This window comes from Phytophthora sojae, assembly GCF_000149755.1.
Source record: "Phytophthora sojae unplaced genomic scaffold PHYSOscaffold_7, whole genome shotgun sequence".
Lineage (NCBI taxonomy): Eukaryota > Oomycota > Peronosporomycetes > Peronosporales > Peronosporaceae > Phytophthora > Phytophthora sojae.
This window is the reverse complement of record NW_009258121.1, coordinates 1,085,008-1,102,785: the sequence shown is the minus strand read 5'-3', so window position 1 is coordinate 1,102,785 and position 17,778 is coordinate 1,085,008. Positions and strand designations below refer to the sequence as shown.

At 57.9% G+C, this 17,778-nt stretch overlaps 5 protein-coding genes across 5 annotated transcripts; 2 read left to right on the top strand and 3 right to left on the bottom strand.

Moving 5' to 3' along the window:
* Window positions 1-201: 201 nt before the first annotated feature.
* On the bottom strand, window positions 202-4,331 carry PHYSODRAFT_303722 (hypothetical protein; the record flags this gene model as incomplete). The annotated part of the gene is made up of 3 exons (XM_009533849.1): window positions 202-268; window positions 469-3,237; window positions 3,307-4,331. The coding sequence occupies 3 exons, from the start codon at window positions 4,329-4,331 to the stop codon at window positions 202-204; spliced, it is 3,861 nt and encodes a 1,286-aa protein (XP_009532144.1).
* Window positions 4,332-4,470: 139 nt separating this feature from the next.
* PHYSODRAFT_303721 (hypothetical protein) lies at window positions 4,471-5,480 on the top strand (the record flags this gene model as incomplete). The annotated part of the gene is made up of 2 exons (XM_009533848.1): window positions 4,471-5,339; window positions 5,390-5,480. 2 exons carry the CDS (start codon window positions 4,471-4,473, stop codon window positions 5,478-5,480), a joined length of 960 nt encoding a protein of 319 aa, XP_009532143.1.
* A 157-nt stretch (window positions 5,481-5,637) lies between these two features.
* Window positions 5,638-7,269, bottom strand: PHYSODRAFT_515430 (hypothetical protein; the record flags this gene model as incomplete). The annotated part of the gene is made up of 2 exons (XM_009533847.1): window positions 5,638-6,568; window positions 6,677-7,269. The coding sequence occupies 2 exons, from the start codon at window positions 7,267-7,269 to the stop codon at window positions 5,638-5,640; spliced, it is 1,524 nt and encodes a 507-aa protein (XP_009532142.1).
* Window positions 7,270-7,671: 402 nt separating this feature from the next.
* On the top strand, window positions 7,672-9,190 carry PHYSODRAFT_250872 (hypothetical protein; the record flags this gene model as incomplete). Its single annotated transcript, XM_009533846.1, has 9 exons — window positions 7,672-7,709; window positions 7,773-7,956; window positions 8,102-8,203; window positions 8,281-8,396; window positions 8,472-8,652; window positions 8,711-8,788; window positions 8,855-8,929; window positions 9,002-9,060; window positions 9,148-9,190. 9 exons carry the CDS (start codon window positions 7,672-7,674, stop codon window positions 9,188-9,190), a joined length of 876 nt encoding a protein of 291 aa, XP_009532141.1.
* Window positions 9,191-9,260: 70 nt separating this feature from the next.
* On the bottom strand, window positions 9,261-12,218 carry PHYSODRAFT_518097 (hypothetical protein; the record flags this gene model as incomplete). The annotated part of the gene is made up of 4 exons (XM_009533845.1): window positions 9,261-11,401; window positions 11,465-11,921; window positions 11,999-12,055; window positions 12,132-12,218. 4 exons carry the CDS (start codon window positions 12,216-12,218, stop codon window positions 9,261-9,263), a joined length of 2,742 nt encoding a protein of 913 aa, XP_009532140.1.
* Between the last annotated feature and the right edge of the window lie 5,560 nt (window positions 12,219-17,778).

Genomic DNA, 17,778 nt, shown 5'->3' with positions numbered 1-17,778 from the left:
ACCTGAGATCTTTGACACCAAACCAAGACCAAGACGAGCGTTAAGAGCGTGGAAGGTAGTTGATAACAATCAAAGTTCCCATTAAAATCCATGACAGTCCAACAACTAGCATCTTACGGCATTTTCTCGGTCAGAGCGAGCACGCTAAGTCTACAATCAATGGAACGTATTACAATGTTGCTACAGTTTTGTTAGAGTAAACTACTTCTTGTACTGGACGCCGCTGCTGACTTTGGGCGAGACTTTGCTCGTGGAGGCTCTCGTCTGCCTCTCAATGACTGTGTATTGCTACTATTCCGCTCTGCTGGCTCTGATGTCTGCGTCGGCAGCAACAACTTGCGTCCATCCAGCTCAGTGGCGACATCATTCGTCTCTGGACCCTCCTGGTTCTGACTCCGAGTCGTCTCCACTCGACTTGAGCCTGAACTTCGTGCTGTTCCATTCCACTTCGCGCCGAGCTCTTCATACCGTCGAAGCCTCCGCTCGAGCTCCTTGTTGGTCTTCCGATACGTGTTCAGCTCCGTCACCAGCGACGCGTTCTGGTAAGACAGCGCTGCTGCGAGCTTGTGCTTCTTTAGGTTACCAGCTTCAACCTGTCGGCGCAGCGAGTGTTTGTTCTGCAGCAGGAAGCGGTTCTGGCGATGCAGCTCGGCGTTCACCTCGTCCGCGGAGTCTCCGCGCGCTTGGAGCGCGTCCAGTTGGCGCGTCATGCGCTTATGCAGTCGACCGATCTCCGTCACGAGGGTGCTCTTCTCCTGCACTGCGCTGTGTCGGACGAGCTCCCCAAGCTCCTCTTGCAGCACCACAATCGAGTGTCGGACGTGCTCCAGACGCTTGAGCGCCGTCTCCAGGTCGCGCGCGTGTTTCCTGGCGAGTGACGACGTCTCCACCCTCAGACGATCGCTGATGTTGGCCTGAAGTACAACTTCCTGGTTGGCGTCGTGCAGCTGATTGAGGTGCTCCTGCATGTGAGCCAACTCGCGGTCTTTGGGTAGAATGTGTTTCTGCAGGAGCTCGAGCTGCGAGCGATGCACGCCGTCTAAGCGCTGCAGGTTCTCGAACAACCTCCGCTGCTCCGCGAGCTGCGCGGCAGTCTCATCCTTCTCGCGCATGACTCGCTTGGTGAGCGCTCTCTCGTCCGCCAGCTTCTGGCGTAGCATCTCGATCTCGTGCACACGCTCGTTGTAGTCGCCGCACATTTGCTGCAGCTCGCCGTCCTTCTGGTTCAGAGCGCTGAGCAGCATCTTCACCTCTTGATTCAACGCGGCGGCCTTCCCGTGCTGCTCAGCGAGCTGTGTGGCCTCCTTCTGCTTCTCGCAGTCGATGGACGCAGCCAGCAACCCCATCTGAACGAGCTGGTCTTGGTCCTGTTGGCGCAGCACTTCTTGCAGCTTCCTCTTCGTCATCTTCAGCTCGTCGGCCAGCTTCATCTGCGCTGCGTCGTACTGCGCCTTGGCCTCTCGGAGCTTCCTCCTGCCGTCGTACTCGAGCTGCACGTCGCGCTCTTGAGCGCGCTGCTGCTCGTCTTCCAAATTCAGCTTGGCGGCATGAAGCTGCTCGCGGAGCGAGTCGCGCTCCGTTTGAAGCTTCTCTAGTGTCACCAAGTAATGGTCCTGGGCCGAGCGCGCATCCTCGGACAACGAGCGCAGCTTCTCCTCCCGCTCGTGGATGGCGCCACCCAGTCGAGTGCCAAGCTCTGCTCGGAGCTCCTTCTGTTTCTCTTCAGCCGTCCGAGCTTGGGCTGCTAGTTGGCCCTGGAGCGTGTTCTCGAAGCGAGTTCGCTGCTCACCTACCTGTCGAGTGAGCATCTCGTTCTCCATCTTGAACTGCTGCAGCTCGCTGTCCAGGTCCAGCAGCTTCAGTCGAGTGAGCTCCACCTTGTTGCGGTCGTACACGGCCAGCTCCTCCGGTTGACAGATGCCTGTGAAGGAGTTGATGAACAAGTCGTGGAGGTTCTGGTCGTCTCGGATGGCGGTCGTCAAGGCCGAGGAGCTCTCTCCATCCCCAAAACTCTCGCGACACAGTTTACTCGCCAAGACGACGCCATTCCTCGCGTTGGAGAGCAGCAAGCGCGACCGAGACGCGTAGAACAACCCCACGACTGGAGCTGTGTGCAGGTCCACGCGCTTAACCGCTTGCGTTAGGAGAATGGTCGAGTGACTCTCGCTCCTTCGAGGCCCGCGCTTCCAACTGAACAGCACCACTGAGCCGCTCGATGTGCCAATGAACAGCAGATTCGAGTACACGGTGCCATCACCAGCCGTGCTAGCGCCCAAGCCCGGTCCAGTCTCAAGAGAGGTGACCTCGAACGGCATGTTCTCGCCAACACCCAACCCATTGGCGCTGTGAAGAGCGTCGAATGCTAGTTCCCCATTCAGCCACGCTCGGATGACACAGTGACTACTGCTGCTTCGCTTGTTCAAGCCTGTAACAGCACGCCTTTCGGCCACGAAGACTGCGTAGTCGTGGCTCTCTCGGTCCATGTAGCTTGTAGCGAACGCCACGACGGCATTGCCCGGCGCAAGTGTCTGGGCCACGCCGTGTGATACGATCAGGTCCTCGACTTCTCCTCCGGATTGCCAGCGCAATTGACAGTGACGCAGCTCCCCAGCCGCATCAACCGCGAAGAAGCTGCTGTCGTGAACCGCCCAGCGGAAGACCTCAACCGTGTCGCGGAACTCTCGAAAGACGCCAACGAGCTGCGGTTCCCGCTGCACGCGCGATAGACTTCGATACACGAACACAGCCTTGTTGGTAGCGTGCACGGCTGCGAACAACGCGCCACTGGGACTGTACTGCGCGAGCGAGAGCTGCTTCTGCGGCATCTCGAAGGCCAAACGCAGCGAGTCGTGCAGCACGAAGAAGATCTGGAGCTTGGACGAGAACGTGACGAGCAACTCGGAGCCCGCTGGGTGAATGTCGATACTCAGCGGCGTCTGCTGCTCCAGCGCGTGCGAGATGAAGCACTCGTGGCAGTCCATTTGGTTCCACACGTGCACTGCTGCGTCTCCGTCTGGAGCTCGGCAGGCCGCAGCGAAACACGGACGTCTCGAGGCTGCGCTCAGTCGTTCCATTTGTTGCGACAGCGGCGTGGACGACAAGGAGCTCAAAGCGATGGTCTCGTCGTCGCCACGAAGCAGGCACATGTTGCTGAGGTCGTACGCGCCGTAGCCGTTCTCAGTGCAGCATAGGAGCATGGCGGCCGCAGGATCCGTCGTCACGCTCACTATGCGCTCGCTAACATTGACACATCAAGTAGTTAGCACGTCACGCGTGACGCAGGAGTCTTGACTATCGTTCACGTACGTGTGGGGGACGCGCATCCGGCGCTGGAGATGCAGCTCCTTCTCGTTGGCCTTGAGCATCTTCGACGCCACTCGAATGACCGACACGAGGCCGTGGGTGCCGCCAACGACGACTCCTTCACCGCTAGCTAGCGGACTCATGCACAGCATGCGCCCCAGTCCTTTGTGAACTGCTCGAAGCGTCTGGATCAGCTCCGCGTTCACTATCAACTGCACGTCACCGTCTTCAAGCAGTCCGACGAGCACATCGTCGGGCAGCCACGCGTGATCCGCGTAGCTCACGACGTTCTTGACCCTCGTCTCGTCGCCAGACTTGAAGCTCGCCAGCGGCTTGAGTGTGTACTCGCAGAGCGTCCAGATCCGCAGCAGACTGCCCCCACTCGTGGACAATTGGGCCATGTCGATGACGTTGAAGCGCACGCGAGACACCCGACAGTGCACGTCCGAGAGCGCGATCTGGCGGCCGCGCCCCCAGTCCCACACGCCCAAGCTCCAGCTCGCGTTCGCAGCCTGCGCGCTCACCAACTTCCCGTCGGGGGACAAGGCGGTGCCCACGAACTTGTCCGTCCAAGTCACGGTCAGCGTCTTGAGCAATGAAATGCGGCGCGTGGCTCCAGTCTTGCCGGTGGTGGTCGATGCTTCAAGCTTGTCGCTCTTGGAGCTGCTGACGTTGTAGACGGAGATGGAGGCTGGCGAGCTGGAGCTTGAATTGGAGTTTGAGTTGTCTGCGCCTCCATCGTCGGCTTTCACTGCCGCTCGACAGACCGAGAGGTGGCGGCGCTTCCCACACAAGGCCATGGCTGTGATCTCGCCCAGAGCTTGCTCCTGGCCCGTCACGAAGCTCAGCTCCTGTGTCTGCGTGTTGTGCAGCACGACGTACTTGCCGATGACCAGCACCAGCTCGTACCGGCTCAAGGGCAGGATCACGTCTCGGAACGACGTGTCCAGCCCATTCCCATTCACCGGCACGAGCGTCGGCGGTGCTGGTGGGACCCCCTCACCCGAGAGAGCAACAGCATCACGCATGACTGATAATACTCAAGACAGAGCTCCAGTCGCCCATGTATGTGCGTCGTCAACTAGCTCAGCCCCCTATAAATATGGGCGCACTGGTGCTCCGTCCCATCGATCGATCACCTCCCTGGCTGGCCACAACTCGACACGAATGGCGAGCGCCACGAACAAGGCGATGCCTCCTCTTCACTCAACGATCCGATCGCGGCTCCACACGCTCAAACAGCAGTTCCACGAGGTCTGCGGCGATGGCCACGAGAGGGGGAAGTCTTCCAAGTCAACCACTGCACCACCTCACCCTCTGCAAGAATTCTTCTCGAGCGTGCAGCTCTGGAAGGAACGCTCACTGCATCACACCCTGGAGGCGCTGGACAGAGCAGGCTCGCCATCGGCGGACAGCCACATGGAGGCGATCGAAGATCACGAGAAGGGTGCCAAGCACCTCTTTGACTTGACGCGAGTGTTCCTCGACCGAACGTGGCACAGCACGAACGCTCTGCTTGACGCCTTCGCGGATGATCTGGCTGGTTTAGTGGACGACATCGTCGCGTCCAGACTGGAAGAGCAGCGCTTGGTGCACGAACGTGCCCTTAAAAGTCTGAAGGAGGAGAACCAGCGTCTGACTGAGGCGTGGCAGGAGCTGAAAGGCGTGAACGGAGGCCTCGAAGCTCGACTGGAAGTGATCGAGAACACGCCGAACGCTGGGGGCGACGCCATTCTCTGCAACAAGCTACGCAGCAGACTGCAGAGCCTTGTGGTCAAGCAGCACCAGCTCTCGGTGGAGCTCGAAGACGCTGCTCAGGAGAGAGTGAGCCATCGACGAGAGCTGGAGAAGACCAAGACACTACTGACCGACGCGCAGAAGGGCTTGGCACTGACACGAGCCATGCATGACAAGGAGACCAGGCAGCTAGCGGCAATGATTCAGCTCAGCCACGCGCAAGTTCATCAGGTCTTGGAGGCGTCACGAAAGGCGAGTGCGAATGTGGCAGATACCAAACACCAGCAACAACTCGAGAGGTTTGACCCGCTGTCCGGATGCATGATCGTGCACTTGGCCCCCCTTGCAGCGCCACAGACGCCTCAAAAGCCTCAAGGCTCTCCATCCAGCACTTCTCCTCGACAAGCAAGCTCCCCCGTCCTCGCACCGTCCTCAAGTAATCCACGACAACGGCTTGAACGACCCAAGTCTGCGACTCCAGCGGGGAGACGACGGGTTTCAAGCGCTACTTCGAGTGGGGACAAGACTCCACCTCCTTCTTCATCAGCTAAACTCTTTCGACCTTCACACAAGTAGACGCATGGATTATTCTCCTGGCTAGACCATGGGCAAGAAGCTTCCCGGTTTCTCGTCTTCTGTGCTCGTTGGTTCCTCCTGCAGCTGCGGGTAGTCCGCGACTTTCTTCTTGGCCTCGGACAGAAAGTCTGCGTGCCTACGCAGCTCCGTGCAGCTCGTCACAGGCCTTAGCTTTGAATTCTTTGGTAATGGCAGCGCGTACTTCCTGTAGAGACTGTAGTTGAGCGTTCCGTCCGAGCCTGGCGGTGGATCAAGCGGCAGCGGCGCCGTGGAAATCGGTCGAGCGAGTGTTGTAGTGGCATAACGAGCCTGCCGATCTCTGTCGCGCTTGAGATTCTGCCACTTCTCGCTCCGAGACGACGCGAACGCGCGCACGGTGGACACGAACTCCTCCTGGAAGACCTCCGCGTCCACCACAGGAGCTCGGAATCCAACCGCGCGGTACTGGTTCCCCACGCGTTGTTGGCGCGTCTTCCGCTCGCGAAGCTTCTGCTGCTCCTCCAAGTATACGCGCTCACCATACTCACGGGCCGCAAGCGAGAATATTTTCTTGGGCGTGGCCCTCGCCACCTGCAGCAGTTGCTGCACTTCCTCGGGCTTTCGCGTCTTCTTCTCTTCTCTTACTGCTACCATCTCAACAGGAGTCGTGTTGGGCCGACGACCGCCCTGGACGCGGTTGTTGGAGGCCATGGCTTGGGCCGCGTGCTTCTGCTTGCGGTGCTCGCGCTTCATGTCGAAAATGTGCTCGGCCAGGTCCGTCTTGAGCTTCATGAGCTCGTCTTCGGCCGCTCCAAGGCGCTCGGTCGTCACCAGCAGCTCAGCTAGTGCTGCTAGTTGCGCGCGGTGGAACTGGTCGCGCTCGGCGAACGCGAAGTTGCGCTGCGAGTCCGACATGGCGGCGGCCACCTCGGCCCGCTGCCAGTTGTGCGCGGCCAGCTCCTGCTGCTTGACGCTGGCCTGCATTTGGGCCAGCACCTCGTCTCGATGCGCCTTCAACGCCGCCATGTCTTGCATGGCCCGCTCCTTGGCCCTCACGGCGTTGGCCAGCGCCACCCGAGACTCGTTCAGCTGCTCTGTGAGACTTGCGCGCTCCTGCTCAAGCCGCTGGTTGGTCCCAACTTGACTACTCAGCTGCTGCTGCGCGCGTTGATACAGCTCCAATGTGAGGGTGTGCGCGCTCTTCTCCTCCGCTAGTTGCGTCTGTATTGACTGCAAGTCAAGGGCCATGGCATCAAGGCGACGGCGTTTGTCGTTGTTCTGAGTGTCAAGATGCTGCGCGCGCAGCGTGAGGTCTTCGAGCTCAACCTGCAGCGCTCCGAGCTTGTCCTCCCAGACGCTGCTGCCTCCGCGTAGGCGGATGACCTCGGCCACGGCCGAGTGGCCCCAATGCGTCGCGAGGTCTAAGGCGGTGTATCCGGCCGCGTTTTTCGTCTTGAGACTCGCGCCCGCCGCCAGCAGCAACTTGGTCAAGTCCATTCGCCCCCAGAAGCACGCGAGGTGCAGCAGCGTCTGGCCGCCAGCGTCGAAGTGATCGACGTCGACTCCAGGCACGGCCAACAGTTCGGCCACGCGAGCGCGGTCATTGTCGAAGATGGCGTCTCGGATGAGCTCGTAGTGAGTCTCCGAGACTGCTGAAGCCGCTGCTGGAGACATTGCAAACGCAGCGTGCGTTGGGGCATCAATGGGACTGCCAGACGAGCTCAGCACCTCATATTTTTAGGGGGGGGGGGGGTAAGGGTGATGGACATGGTGACCAGCATGCTCCAGCGAAAGATAAGATCGCAATGGAGAGCACTACAGTAGCAGAATTAATGAATCATAGACCATTGTAGGATAGTCGACGACGATATGACATGAAAGGCACCCACCCAGACAGTGTCTCTGCGTGTGGAGCCCATGTCCAGACGCATCACGTCGGTGAGTAAGCTCATTGTCTATTTCAGCTGACCCCGCTGAATTTGGCGCAAATTGTCATCGGCGACATTCTCCGTTTCGCCCAGAACAACGTAGGCCCGTAGTAATTCGCCTCACTCTCAAGTGGCGAGGCCGTCCCCGATGATGGAGGAAAGCGCCATGGGCGACTTCGCCAACCGGTGAGTGAGCGTGTAACTAGTGCAGTTGAGTGAGGTCTGAGTTGACTGAGTGGAGTATTGTAGACTGAAGCAGGAGTTCGAGGATCGAGACTCGAATGCCAGCGACGGAGACGAGTGCCAAGACTGGTTTGTGAATGACTCGCCCAAGCACGATTCGGTGGCCCCCATGGACGAGGAGCCATCTCCCAAGCGCGACGGCTCGAGGGGAGCAACAGTCCCTCCTGTAGCTGCAAGAACGACTCGCTCTGTGAGCAGTCCCACTCAAACCAAAGCTCCACCTTCCGACACGAAGACAATCACCGACGACGTTAGTTGAGATTCGTGCTCTAGATGCCACATCGTGGAATATTTTGTAGCTCACATGTTGATTGGATCCGTTGTGCCGATAGCAGGAACATGACAACTGCGACAACGTCACTGGCCCGATGGCCTTCTTGCACCACACACCTCCAACGTTCTCGATTCTCGTCATGGAACTAGCCACTGGTGTCGAGGTAAACACAAGTTCTACAAATGTTGCATTGGAAAAAAGTGTTATCTAATACTCAGACTTGTGTGTTTCTTGTGGCAGGTTCCTCGCTACGGGACCAGGTTCTTCCGGATCTACATCCCGCAGGTTCACGACAGTCAGACGGACTTTTGTCTGTTCGCTCGGAAGCGACTCAACAAGAACAAGTTCCGATTTAGGTGATGAACCCCATGCAAAAGGTATTCACTGTTGCAGCCCTACTCATAAATGTGGTTCGTGTCTGTACCTCGCAGCTTGGACGAGAGCTTCACAACTAGCTGGGCGGACTCGTGCTACGGAGGGAAAGTGCTGATGACTCCATCTGCAGACACGAAGCGATTTCGACTGCTGGCCACGAAGGCGGCGGGGCGAGTCCATTTCGACATCAAGCAGGAGGCGAGGAAACAGGAGCTCAGCGTCCGCCTAAACTCCCCGGTAGGGTTGCTACCCAATAATACATTATTGAATACGCTGATCTAACCTGCCTATGCAGGCTACAAGATTCCACTTTTTCCGAGCTCGTTCAACGCCCGTGGACAGCAAGAGTGAGGTCTATCGCTCCAACATTCAGGTGGGTCGTACGCTATTAGTACTAACCCCAAGCCTGCTAGTTGACTAATTCATGTCATTGCTGCAGAAATTCATCAATCCCATGGCAGACGTCCGCTGCTCGAAGACCAACTATACTCTCTTCAAGATGGAGAAGGAGGGCGTGAGTACATACATGGAATCGATGCTTCTTACACGATTGCTTTCTACTGACATTTTTGTGCTCTATTGGCAGGAAACTGGCATGCAGAAGTACGTCATCTCATATATGCGCCCTTTCTCGCTCTTCCTCAGGTAAGATGACTACGAAAGCTTTGTGCGTTCATGTAAATACGCAAAGCTAACTCTGGAGTATGTGAATGTTATTGTACTGGGTGTTAGCTGCTGTATCGCGGTCGGCGTTGAAGCACATCTGCTAGAGTGAAAAATAGTGCTAACAGTCAGATACCGCTGCAAAATACAGCTAAAAGCTTTTCATCGAAGTGTCTCGTTCCCTAACGCGACAGCACTGCGGGGCGCTGCTTGAGCGACTGACTCACAGTCAGCATCATCTCGATCCCTCGCAGCTCGCGCACTGCGTCCTTGACCTGTGAGTCGGCCTGGCACAACTTGGCCAGTAGAATAGCCACGTTCTTGCGAGCGAGGCCGTCGGATAGGTCCTGTAGAGCCTTCACCAGTACAGCTAGCGTGCTTTTCTTCCGGAATGCCTTGGTGTCACCTGGATCACGATCGGACTCCATGGCGATCAGCACCTTGACGACATTCCCAACGAGTCTCTCGCACGCAGTCGTCGCCCCACTCGGTCGGTGGTAGGCCTTCTGCGCGTTTGCAAGCGCTATCACTTGAGTCAACAGCGGCACGGCCTTCTTCTCGCGCAGGAAAGATCGGGCGCTCATGAGGTGGGCGCACCAGCCGAAGTGGCACCAGATCTGCGCACAAAGCTGCCAAAGCTCCTCCGGAATCGTAAACGCTTTCCCACTGAAGCTCGAGTTGGCATACTCGCACACTGTGAAGAGCTGAGAGAGAAGCTGTTGCCCCGTGAGGCGGCCAAACACTTCATCTTTCGCTGTCTCCTCTCCTCTGCAGGGAGAATGCAGGCGGCACAGGATGCTGGCAGCTCGTGATAAAATGAGGATCGAGGACGAAAAATTCGACGGGTTTGCTTGCGTGAGGATGCTCTCAACGACGTTGACCGCCTTAAACTCGAGCAAGTGAAGCGTCCGAACTTGTGAGGCTTCAGAGAACGACAGGTTCAGCAGCGCGCCGAGAGCTCGCTCACAGATAGTATAGTCCACAGAAGTTGATGGTCCTGGCTGCTCGCTGCTGTAGGTTGCCTCTGCGATTCGAAGCAGGACCTGAACGAGCTTCCGACGAGTTTCCACACAGTTGTTGCCCTCAATGGCCTTGCGGATTGTACTGTCGGTGGACAAGTTGGTCAGAAACCCCAGCAGATTTTGCAATGACCCAGCAGCGGACTTGGCGCGACGACTTGATTCGAGCGCCTGGGCGACGGCAGCGAGACAGTCACCGCTACGTCTACTAAAGGCCTGAATGCCAGCGCTGTCACTGCTCAGCGTGAAACAAATGCTGGACGCAGCCAATGTAATCGCCCTTTTCGAAGCTCTTTCGTCACGCGGCACGTTCGGTTCGTCGATGGGAAGACTCAAAGCTGCTAATAGTGATGCCAGCACCTCTTCCGATGACACCATCGCGTTCCGCCAGCTCTTCGAGTCAAAAGCCTGCTCCAGAAAGCGCGTGACGCTTGCTTGGACTAACCATGAGGTTCTTGTTGGTCTAGAAGTCGTCGTCTCCTTGCCCATAGCTCCAAACGATGCCAACATGAGCTTCCGGAAGTCCACGTGACGGAACATCACCACTTGGTTGCGCGGCGTGTCAGCCACTGCAGCTGCTGCGCAGTTGATCATCGCACTAACGATCACTTCTTCCGTTTGTAAACGAGAACTGTCGACCTCAGCTCCAGCTTCTGGTGGCTCCAAGGCACTCAAGATACGATTGCAGAGCTTGTCCATCTCGCCGGACGTTCGGAACTTCGCGCGCACGTGCTCGTTCCTCTCCACGAAGGGCAGCAGGAGGTCGTAAGCAACCCACGCGTCCTGAACCCGACTTCTTTGCCCTCCATTGTCCGCAGTTGCTTGCTCGTCCATCTTCTTGAGCAATTCCAGTGCGAACCGCAGCTCCTCGATGGAGGAGGGACCGACCGATAGCGTTGAGGGGCTAGTCTTGTGCTTGGAGTTTAACGCAGCTTCCAACTCGCTGTTGGTGATCGAGTCCTCGTAGTCCCCCACGATGATCGAGTGCTGCTCCACGACGTCCGCGTTCTCGCCGTCCAGCTCAAAGGCCTTCTTCATATCCTCGGCCGCCTCTTTCAGCTTCTCCTGCCGGTGCCACGCGGTTGCTCGTCGAGACAGCGCCTTGACGTGCTTCTCGTCCACGTACAGCGTGCGCGTGCAGAACTCGACGCAGTCGTCCAGCTGATCCAGCCGCAGGTAGCACTGCGCGATGTTGGCGAGGATGGCCACGTTGAAGGGAGAGGCCAGCAGCGCCTCCATGTAGCTCTTGATGGCGTCCTCGTACTGCTTCTTCTTGTAGAAGCGGTTGCCCTTCTGCTTCAGACCTGCACGCAGTTCAAATTGATGTTAGACGTTGGTACACATACTATTGCGTATTGCCAACTCACGCTCAGCGGTGCGCGCCTTCTCCTCCTGCGAGCGCTGACGCTCCTCCATGTCCTTCTTGAACTGGTTGCAGAACTCGGGGTTGTTCGTCTCGAACTCACGGTTGCGCAGCTTCTCGAGCTCGGCCTCCCGCTCCGCCTTCTCCTGCAGCGAGACCGGGTCCTCGGGCACCCACTGATCCCACAGCGAGTAGTCGTTGGCGTCGCGCGCCTTGTACGCGGCGATGATGCGGTTGGCCCAGCGCTCGCTCTTGCTCATGTTGGCTTCTTTCTCGTCCTCGTTCTTCTCCTCGACGTCTCGCATCGAGTAGCGCAGCTCGGCCTTGTGCCACCAGTTGTCGTGTTCCTCCTGCCTCTCTCTACGTCTGCGCTCCTCCTCGCGCTTGCGTCGCTCCTCCTCCCGCTTGGCGCGCTCCTTGCGCTCCAGCTCCTCCTGCTCCGGCGTCTTGTAGCCCGGAATCTGCCAGCACCACAGCAGCGTCGATACAGCTATCAACACAAATCTATGACAAGGACAGTAGCGGCTAGCCAACGTACGTTGCATTTGAGCGGGTCGAACGTGCCGTTCTTGACGTCCTCCATGGCCTTGGCGATCTGCAGGGCCACACACACAACGCTGGGTCAGAAGGAAGCGGAGAGCTTTAAAACACAGAACAGTAGGCGGCCGTACCAGGTCCATGCGCTTGGCGAAGTCCTCCACCTCCCGCTGCGAGATGCCCGAGCGATGCTCCATGTCCAGAGCCTTGAGCGGGTCCATCGCGTTGTGTCTGTTGCGTCTTGTTCGTGCAAGTGTGCTCAGGTTGCACAAGTGTACTTGTAGCCATGTCAAGGATCGCGGCGTTTCACTCAAACGAGGGATCAAGGGCAGTAAAGCGAGGATCGCATCAAAAAGCGCTGCATTGTGCAGTTCAGTTAACATGTAAATGCTAGAAAAGTTGGCTTTCGTCCTTCAAAAGCAAGATCAGAACGCTCACAGTCACTGCCGGGAGCATTCTAACCCTCGCGGTGCGCAGCATACGCCTCGTAATGTCAAGGAATACGAAAAACTTGGACGTTAAATCTTCAGGAAGTACGACACACACGCACAATTCACAAACGCGTACACTCCGCAACAGAACGGAGTTGCGGAACGTCGCATGAGAACAATTATGGGACGGGTACGGGCCCTACAGCTTGACCGTAAACTTCCGAAGCAACTCTGGGCAGTCATGTTACGACCTTGATCAACATGACACCTAGCTCAAAGACTAACGGCCACGTCCCGCGGCTCCCATGTATCTTGGTGGGGCGGAAACCCTCTCCAACGAATACGATAACGAACCGATTGCCGGTTCGTTTTCGGGATACTATGGTTCACAATACGCTCAACAATCCAACGTGTTGAGCCGCGGGCGTCGCGGATCGGAGGCGGCGGCGGTGGGAACACGCCCCGGGTATCGTCAACCTGGGGTTGACCTTGGCCCGACGCTCGAGGAGCGGGTCGCTGCTGTGGAGCAGCATCAGAGCCAGGGGTTCGCCGCTCTGAAGCAGGAGGTGGCGATCCTGAGGGCTAAAGTCGCTCAGGCCTCGCAGACCGCGTCGGACATCTCTGTCGACGTGGGAGGTCGCGTCGCGCGCTTGGCCCAGCGCGTTCACGCGCTGGAGCAGAGGTTCGCTCCCGCTGGGGCTTCCGCTTCGGGCCAGCCGAGCTAGGTGGCTCGTGCTGTCGGTATGGCTTCAGCCGCCCGACGTAAAAGGTCTGATGGTGGCGCATGCTAGATGGAATATCTAGCATGTAGGCGTTGCCATGCCGTGCCAACACCGTGAACGGCCCGATGAAGCGCGGAGCGAGCTTGCTCGCCCCGAAGTCGGAAACTGCATGTTTAGGCAGGTTTTGAGTAGCTAACAAAACCAATGAACCCTTCTTGAATTCATTTGTGTTGCCCCTGCCAACATTGTCTGCGTTCAGCTTCTGTCGGCCGACAGAAGCTGCAATAGCGTCTTGGACAAACCGAATGACGGCTTGTCTGCGCTGCACGAAGTTGATTGCGTCCGAGCTAAACTCGTTCAGCTCGTTTCCAGCAGTTGGCCCGGCCACTGCGTTCGTCACCGCGAAGACAACGCCACCGGCATTCTGCGGCTGCTGCGTTGCAGTCGTAGATCCTCCCCACTTAAGGAAGGAGCCACCATCCCGAGTAGACTCGGGAGGCGTGGGTGCCTTGTGGCATTCACGTAGAACGGCGTATGCCCGGTCGAGGCATGCACCGACTTGTTGATGGCGAGATCCGCCATCGGCAGGCACTCGCACCAGTGTTGGAACGAGTGAGCGTAGCTCTTAAGCACGTCTACGAGCACGCGGTTCACGCGCTCGGTTTGCCCGTCCGTCTGCGGATGATCCGCAGTCGACATCGAAAGTTGACTCCCAAGAAGTGTAAACACTTCTTGCCAAAGGTGTGCAGTGAAGCGCGGGTCTCGATCCGACACAATGTCGATCGGCATGCCATGGTGTTTGAACACCATGTCAACGAACAGACGTGCCGTCTGTTTCGCAGTCACTTCAGCAGGTACCGCAGCAAGATGGTACATCTTGCTGAAGCGGTCAACAAAGACCACAACGCCCGTGTTCCCCTGGCTGTCCGGGGGAAGACCGAACACGAAGTCCAAAGACATGGACTGCCAACACTCCCGTGGAGTTGGTAGTGACTGCAAGGGAACCTGCGCGAAAGGCGCAGGCTTCACACGTTGACAAACCTCGCAAGCACGGACGTACTTGCGCACCCATTTGTACTGGTGGGCCCAGTAGAAGTCTCGTGTGAGAAGAAGGTATATCTTCTCGCGGCCCGGATGCCCCGCCGTCGGTGCATCGTGATACTCATGCATGATCTTGAGTCGCAGGTCATGGTCATTGGGCACGACAACGCGGTCCGCGTTGTCGTCGACTGCACTAACCCGTCGTGCACGAGCACGAAGATGCTTCGGCAGCTTCTGACGAGCTTTGTCAGAAGGCGCTGAGCCATTGGCCAGCAAGAACTTCATGTCCGCGTCGTGCGCGTACGCGACCTTCACGTCGTCCAACAGTGACGGCGTTGGGGTGCGCGATCGCATGGCATCAATGGCATTGACGTCGGCATCAGTCGTGGCGTAGCCAGGTCGACGCGAGAGCGCGTCGGCCACCACATTGAGTCTTCTGGGTTTGTACTCAACCCGGAAGTTATACTCTGCGAAGAATGAGAGCCATCTCGCCATCCGTTGCGAGATGTGCGGCGACTTCACAGCCGTCCGCAGCGACGCGTGGTCCGTATAGACCACGAACGGTTTGCTTCCGAGTAGATCCACTCGGAACTTCGCGATGCGTACTTCATGGCAAGGCGTTCCTTGTCATGCACTGGGTAGTTGCGCTCCGCTGGCTTCTGCTGACGCGATTGGTAGTAGACCACACGATCACGACCCTCGTGATCGTGCTGCATCAACGCACATCCGATTGCGAAGTCGGATGCGTCGCACACAACGTCGAACGGGCGATCTTGGTCGGCCACTGCCAAGATCGGCGCCTCAGTTAAGCCCTGCTTGACTGCATCGAAGGCATGCTGACACTCAGCAGTCCAATTCCGCTCGGCGTCCTTCTTCAGAAGCTGTGACAGCGGGTGTATCATTATCGCGTAGTCCTTCACGTGCTTGCACAAGTACGTGGCCAAGCCAAGGAACTGCCGCAGTTCCTTGACGTTCGACGGCGTCGGCCACTCATTGATCACTCTGACCTTCTCAGGGTCAGGGCGGACACCGTTCTTCTCAACGAGACACCCGAGCACGGGTATTTCGCTCGCCCCGAAGATGCACTTCTTCAGGTTCGCATAGAGCTTGTGCTTGCGCATGAGCGCAAGCAGCTTCCGGAGATGCACCTTGTGCATCTCAACATCGCTCATCCCGTCCGCAGCCCGGCTGTGGACGAACACATCGTCGAAGTAGCTCGGTGCGAAGTCGCGCACCGAGCGCAACAAGTGCGTCACGCACCTGTTGAAGGTCGCAGGGGCATTCTTCAGACCCTGTGGCGTCACTAGCCACTCCCAGAGCACGCCGCTCGGCGTGCTCACAGCCATGAGAGGGATATCGCTCTCACGCATGAGGATCTGATAGAACCTATCGTGCAGATCAAGAGCACTGTAAATAGTGCTCCTGGCCATCGAATCGATAATGACATCTTTTCGCGGTATCGGTGTCTGCGCCGGTATCGTCGCATCGTTCAGCTTGTTGTACGCATGAACGATGCGCCAGCCGCCCTGTGGCTTCTTGACACAGAACGTCGGAGCACTGTGCGGGGATTTCAATTCCCGCACTTGTCCAGCTTTGCGACGACTCTCAACGATGTCGTCGATCGCCTTGACCTGCTCTCGCGGCAGTGGCCACTGCCGCATGACACAGTACTTCGTCCCCGGCACAAGATCAAGCTCGTGCTGGATGCCCTTGTCCTGCGGAAGCTCCGCAGGGATCTCTTCCGGAAGCGCGTCCGCGTACTCCCGCAAGATCTCGTAGCAGGGACTCGTCTTCAAAGAGTCCCAGCTCTGCTCTTCAAAGAGCTCCTTCTTCGTCTTCGCACTGAGAGTGTCCTCGCTCTCAGGGGTGCTCTTCATGAAGAACTGCCTCAGCTCTTTATTCTCGCTCTTCGTTCTTTCGGTGTCCGCGATAATGCATATTTGCTCGATGGGTCCATCGTGCAAGTCACGCGCGAAGTGCTTCCAAGCGAAGTCAACTCTGACACTTGCGTCGGAGGATTAGCGAGAGTCATCTCCCTGTACCGGAACCCGGCACAGGTACACGTCACGACGTTCAACGTCTAGACGCCCGGCTCCTCTGCCTCCGTCTGCCCGGCAGGCATTTCTTGTAGCGTCTCGGCCCCAGGCCGAGACTTGCGCAGCGACCTTCGCATGCGCCGTCTTGTTGTTTTGGGGAGACCGGTTCCGCTTGGTTCTTGACCTCGTCCAGGCTTAGCCATGGACGGGTGTTCTTCTTTTATATCGCCGGCGGGTACATCCCGCGGGCGAGCGACTTCAAGTCCGGCTTGGTCGCACGGCGCTTCGTCGTGCAGCCCGGCTGTACGACAGCATGCAAGTTTTTCCGGTGCAAGACGTTTGCAACCGTCCGCACCAACTGCAGCGTCAGCTCCCAGAGCCGACACGCCATCATCATGTTATTGGCGGAGGCCCCCATTACGGAGGGTACGTCGGCTCCCGGAGCCGACGAATCAAATTCACCCAAGCCATCGACTCCCGGAGTCGACGGCGTTACGTCACCTTGGCTCTTATTATTGGCCAGACCTGATCCAATCCGATTCGCGTCAGCCTCCATAGCTGAGGCGTGTGACTCGCCTGCGTCATCCGTGCCCCTTGAGGCCGGAGACTCGTCCTCATTGGCTGAAAAGCGGGTGTCGACCTCCGAGGTCAACACATTTCCTTCATTAGCTGCCGGCGGCAACGCCGACGCTAGCTGTTCTTGCGCGCGTGCTCGCGCGCGCCCAGGGCGCTCCGGGACAGCGGCATTAGGCGCTGTCTCGAGTGGGGAGTCGCGCGCACCTGTCGGTGCGTGCGTAGCGGCAACAGGGCCATCGCTCACTGTTCCGCTGTCGCGACCGAAGCGCACGAGAGTGTGCTTCCTTCAATCGATGGCCGGATCATGCCGTGCAAGCCACGGCATGCCCAATACAATGTCGAACTTATCGTCCAGATCCAGGGCGATAAAGGTCTCGACAAACTCTTGATCTTCATACGTGAAGCACACGCGTACCATGCGCTTCTCGGTCTTCACGACGGCACCCGTTGCCAGTCGTACTTCCAACATACTTCGAGGTGTCTTTAAATCCTCGAAGTCAAGCCTTGATAGACTTCGCAGTCGAACAAAGTTCTTCGACGCGCCAGAATCTACCAAAGCACGAAGAGAGCCGCTTGCTCTCATCGAGTTCACGTTCAGGATGACAAGGATATGCTTGTCATCTTGGTTCTTGCAGCGAGAATGAATCTCACTGGGGGCTGCAGTCCTCAGTGTCGCGTGTCCAAGGTCGACACGCGGAACTGCATTACCAGTAGGGCGCCCCGCGCCTACTGGCGTCCAGCGTTTTTTGTTTGGTTGCGACGGTGCCCGGCACCACCGCGATAGCCACCCTGCTGGTGCACGGGGGCCGTGCACTCTCGAGCAAAGCGACCGATTCTACCGCATCGGTAGCATCGCACATTGTTTCCTTGCGACTGCTGGGGTCCAGCAGTTGCAGCACTCGAGAGGTCCATGGGTTCTGGGCCTCCCGTCCTCACTACCGGGCGTGGCTGTGGCCTCGGCACATGTGCATGCAG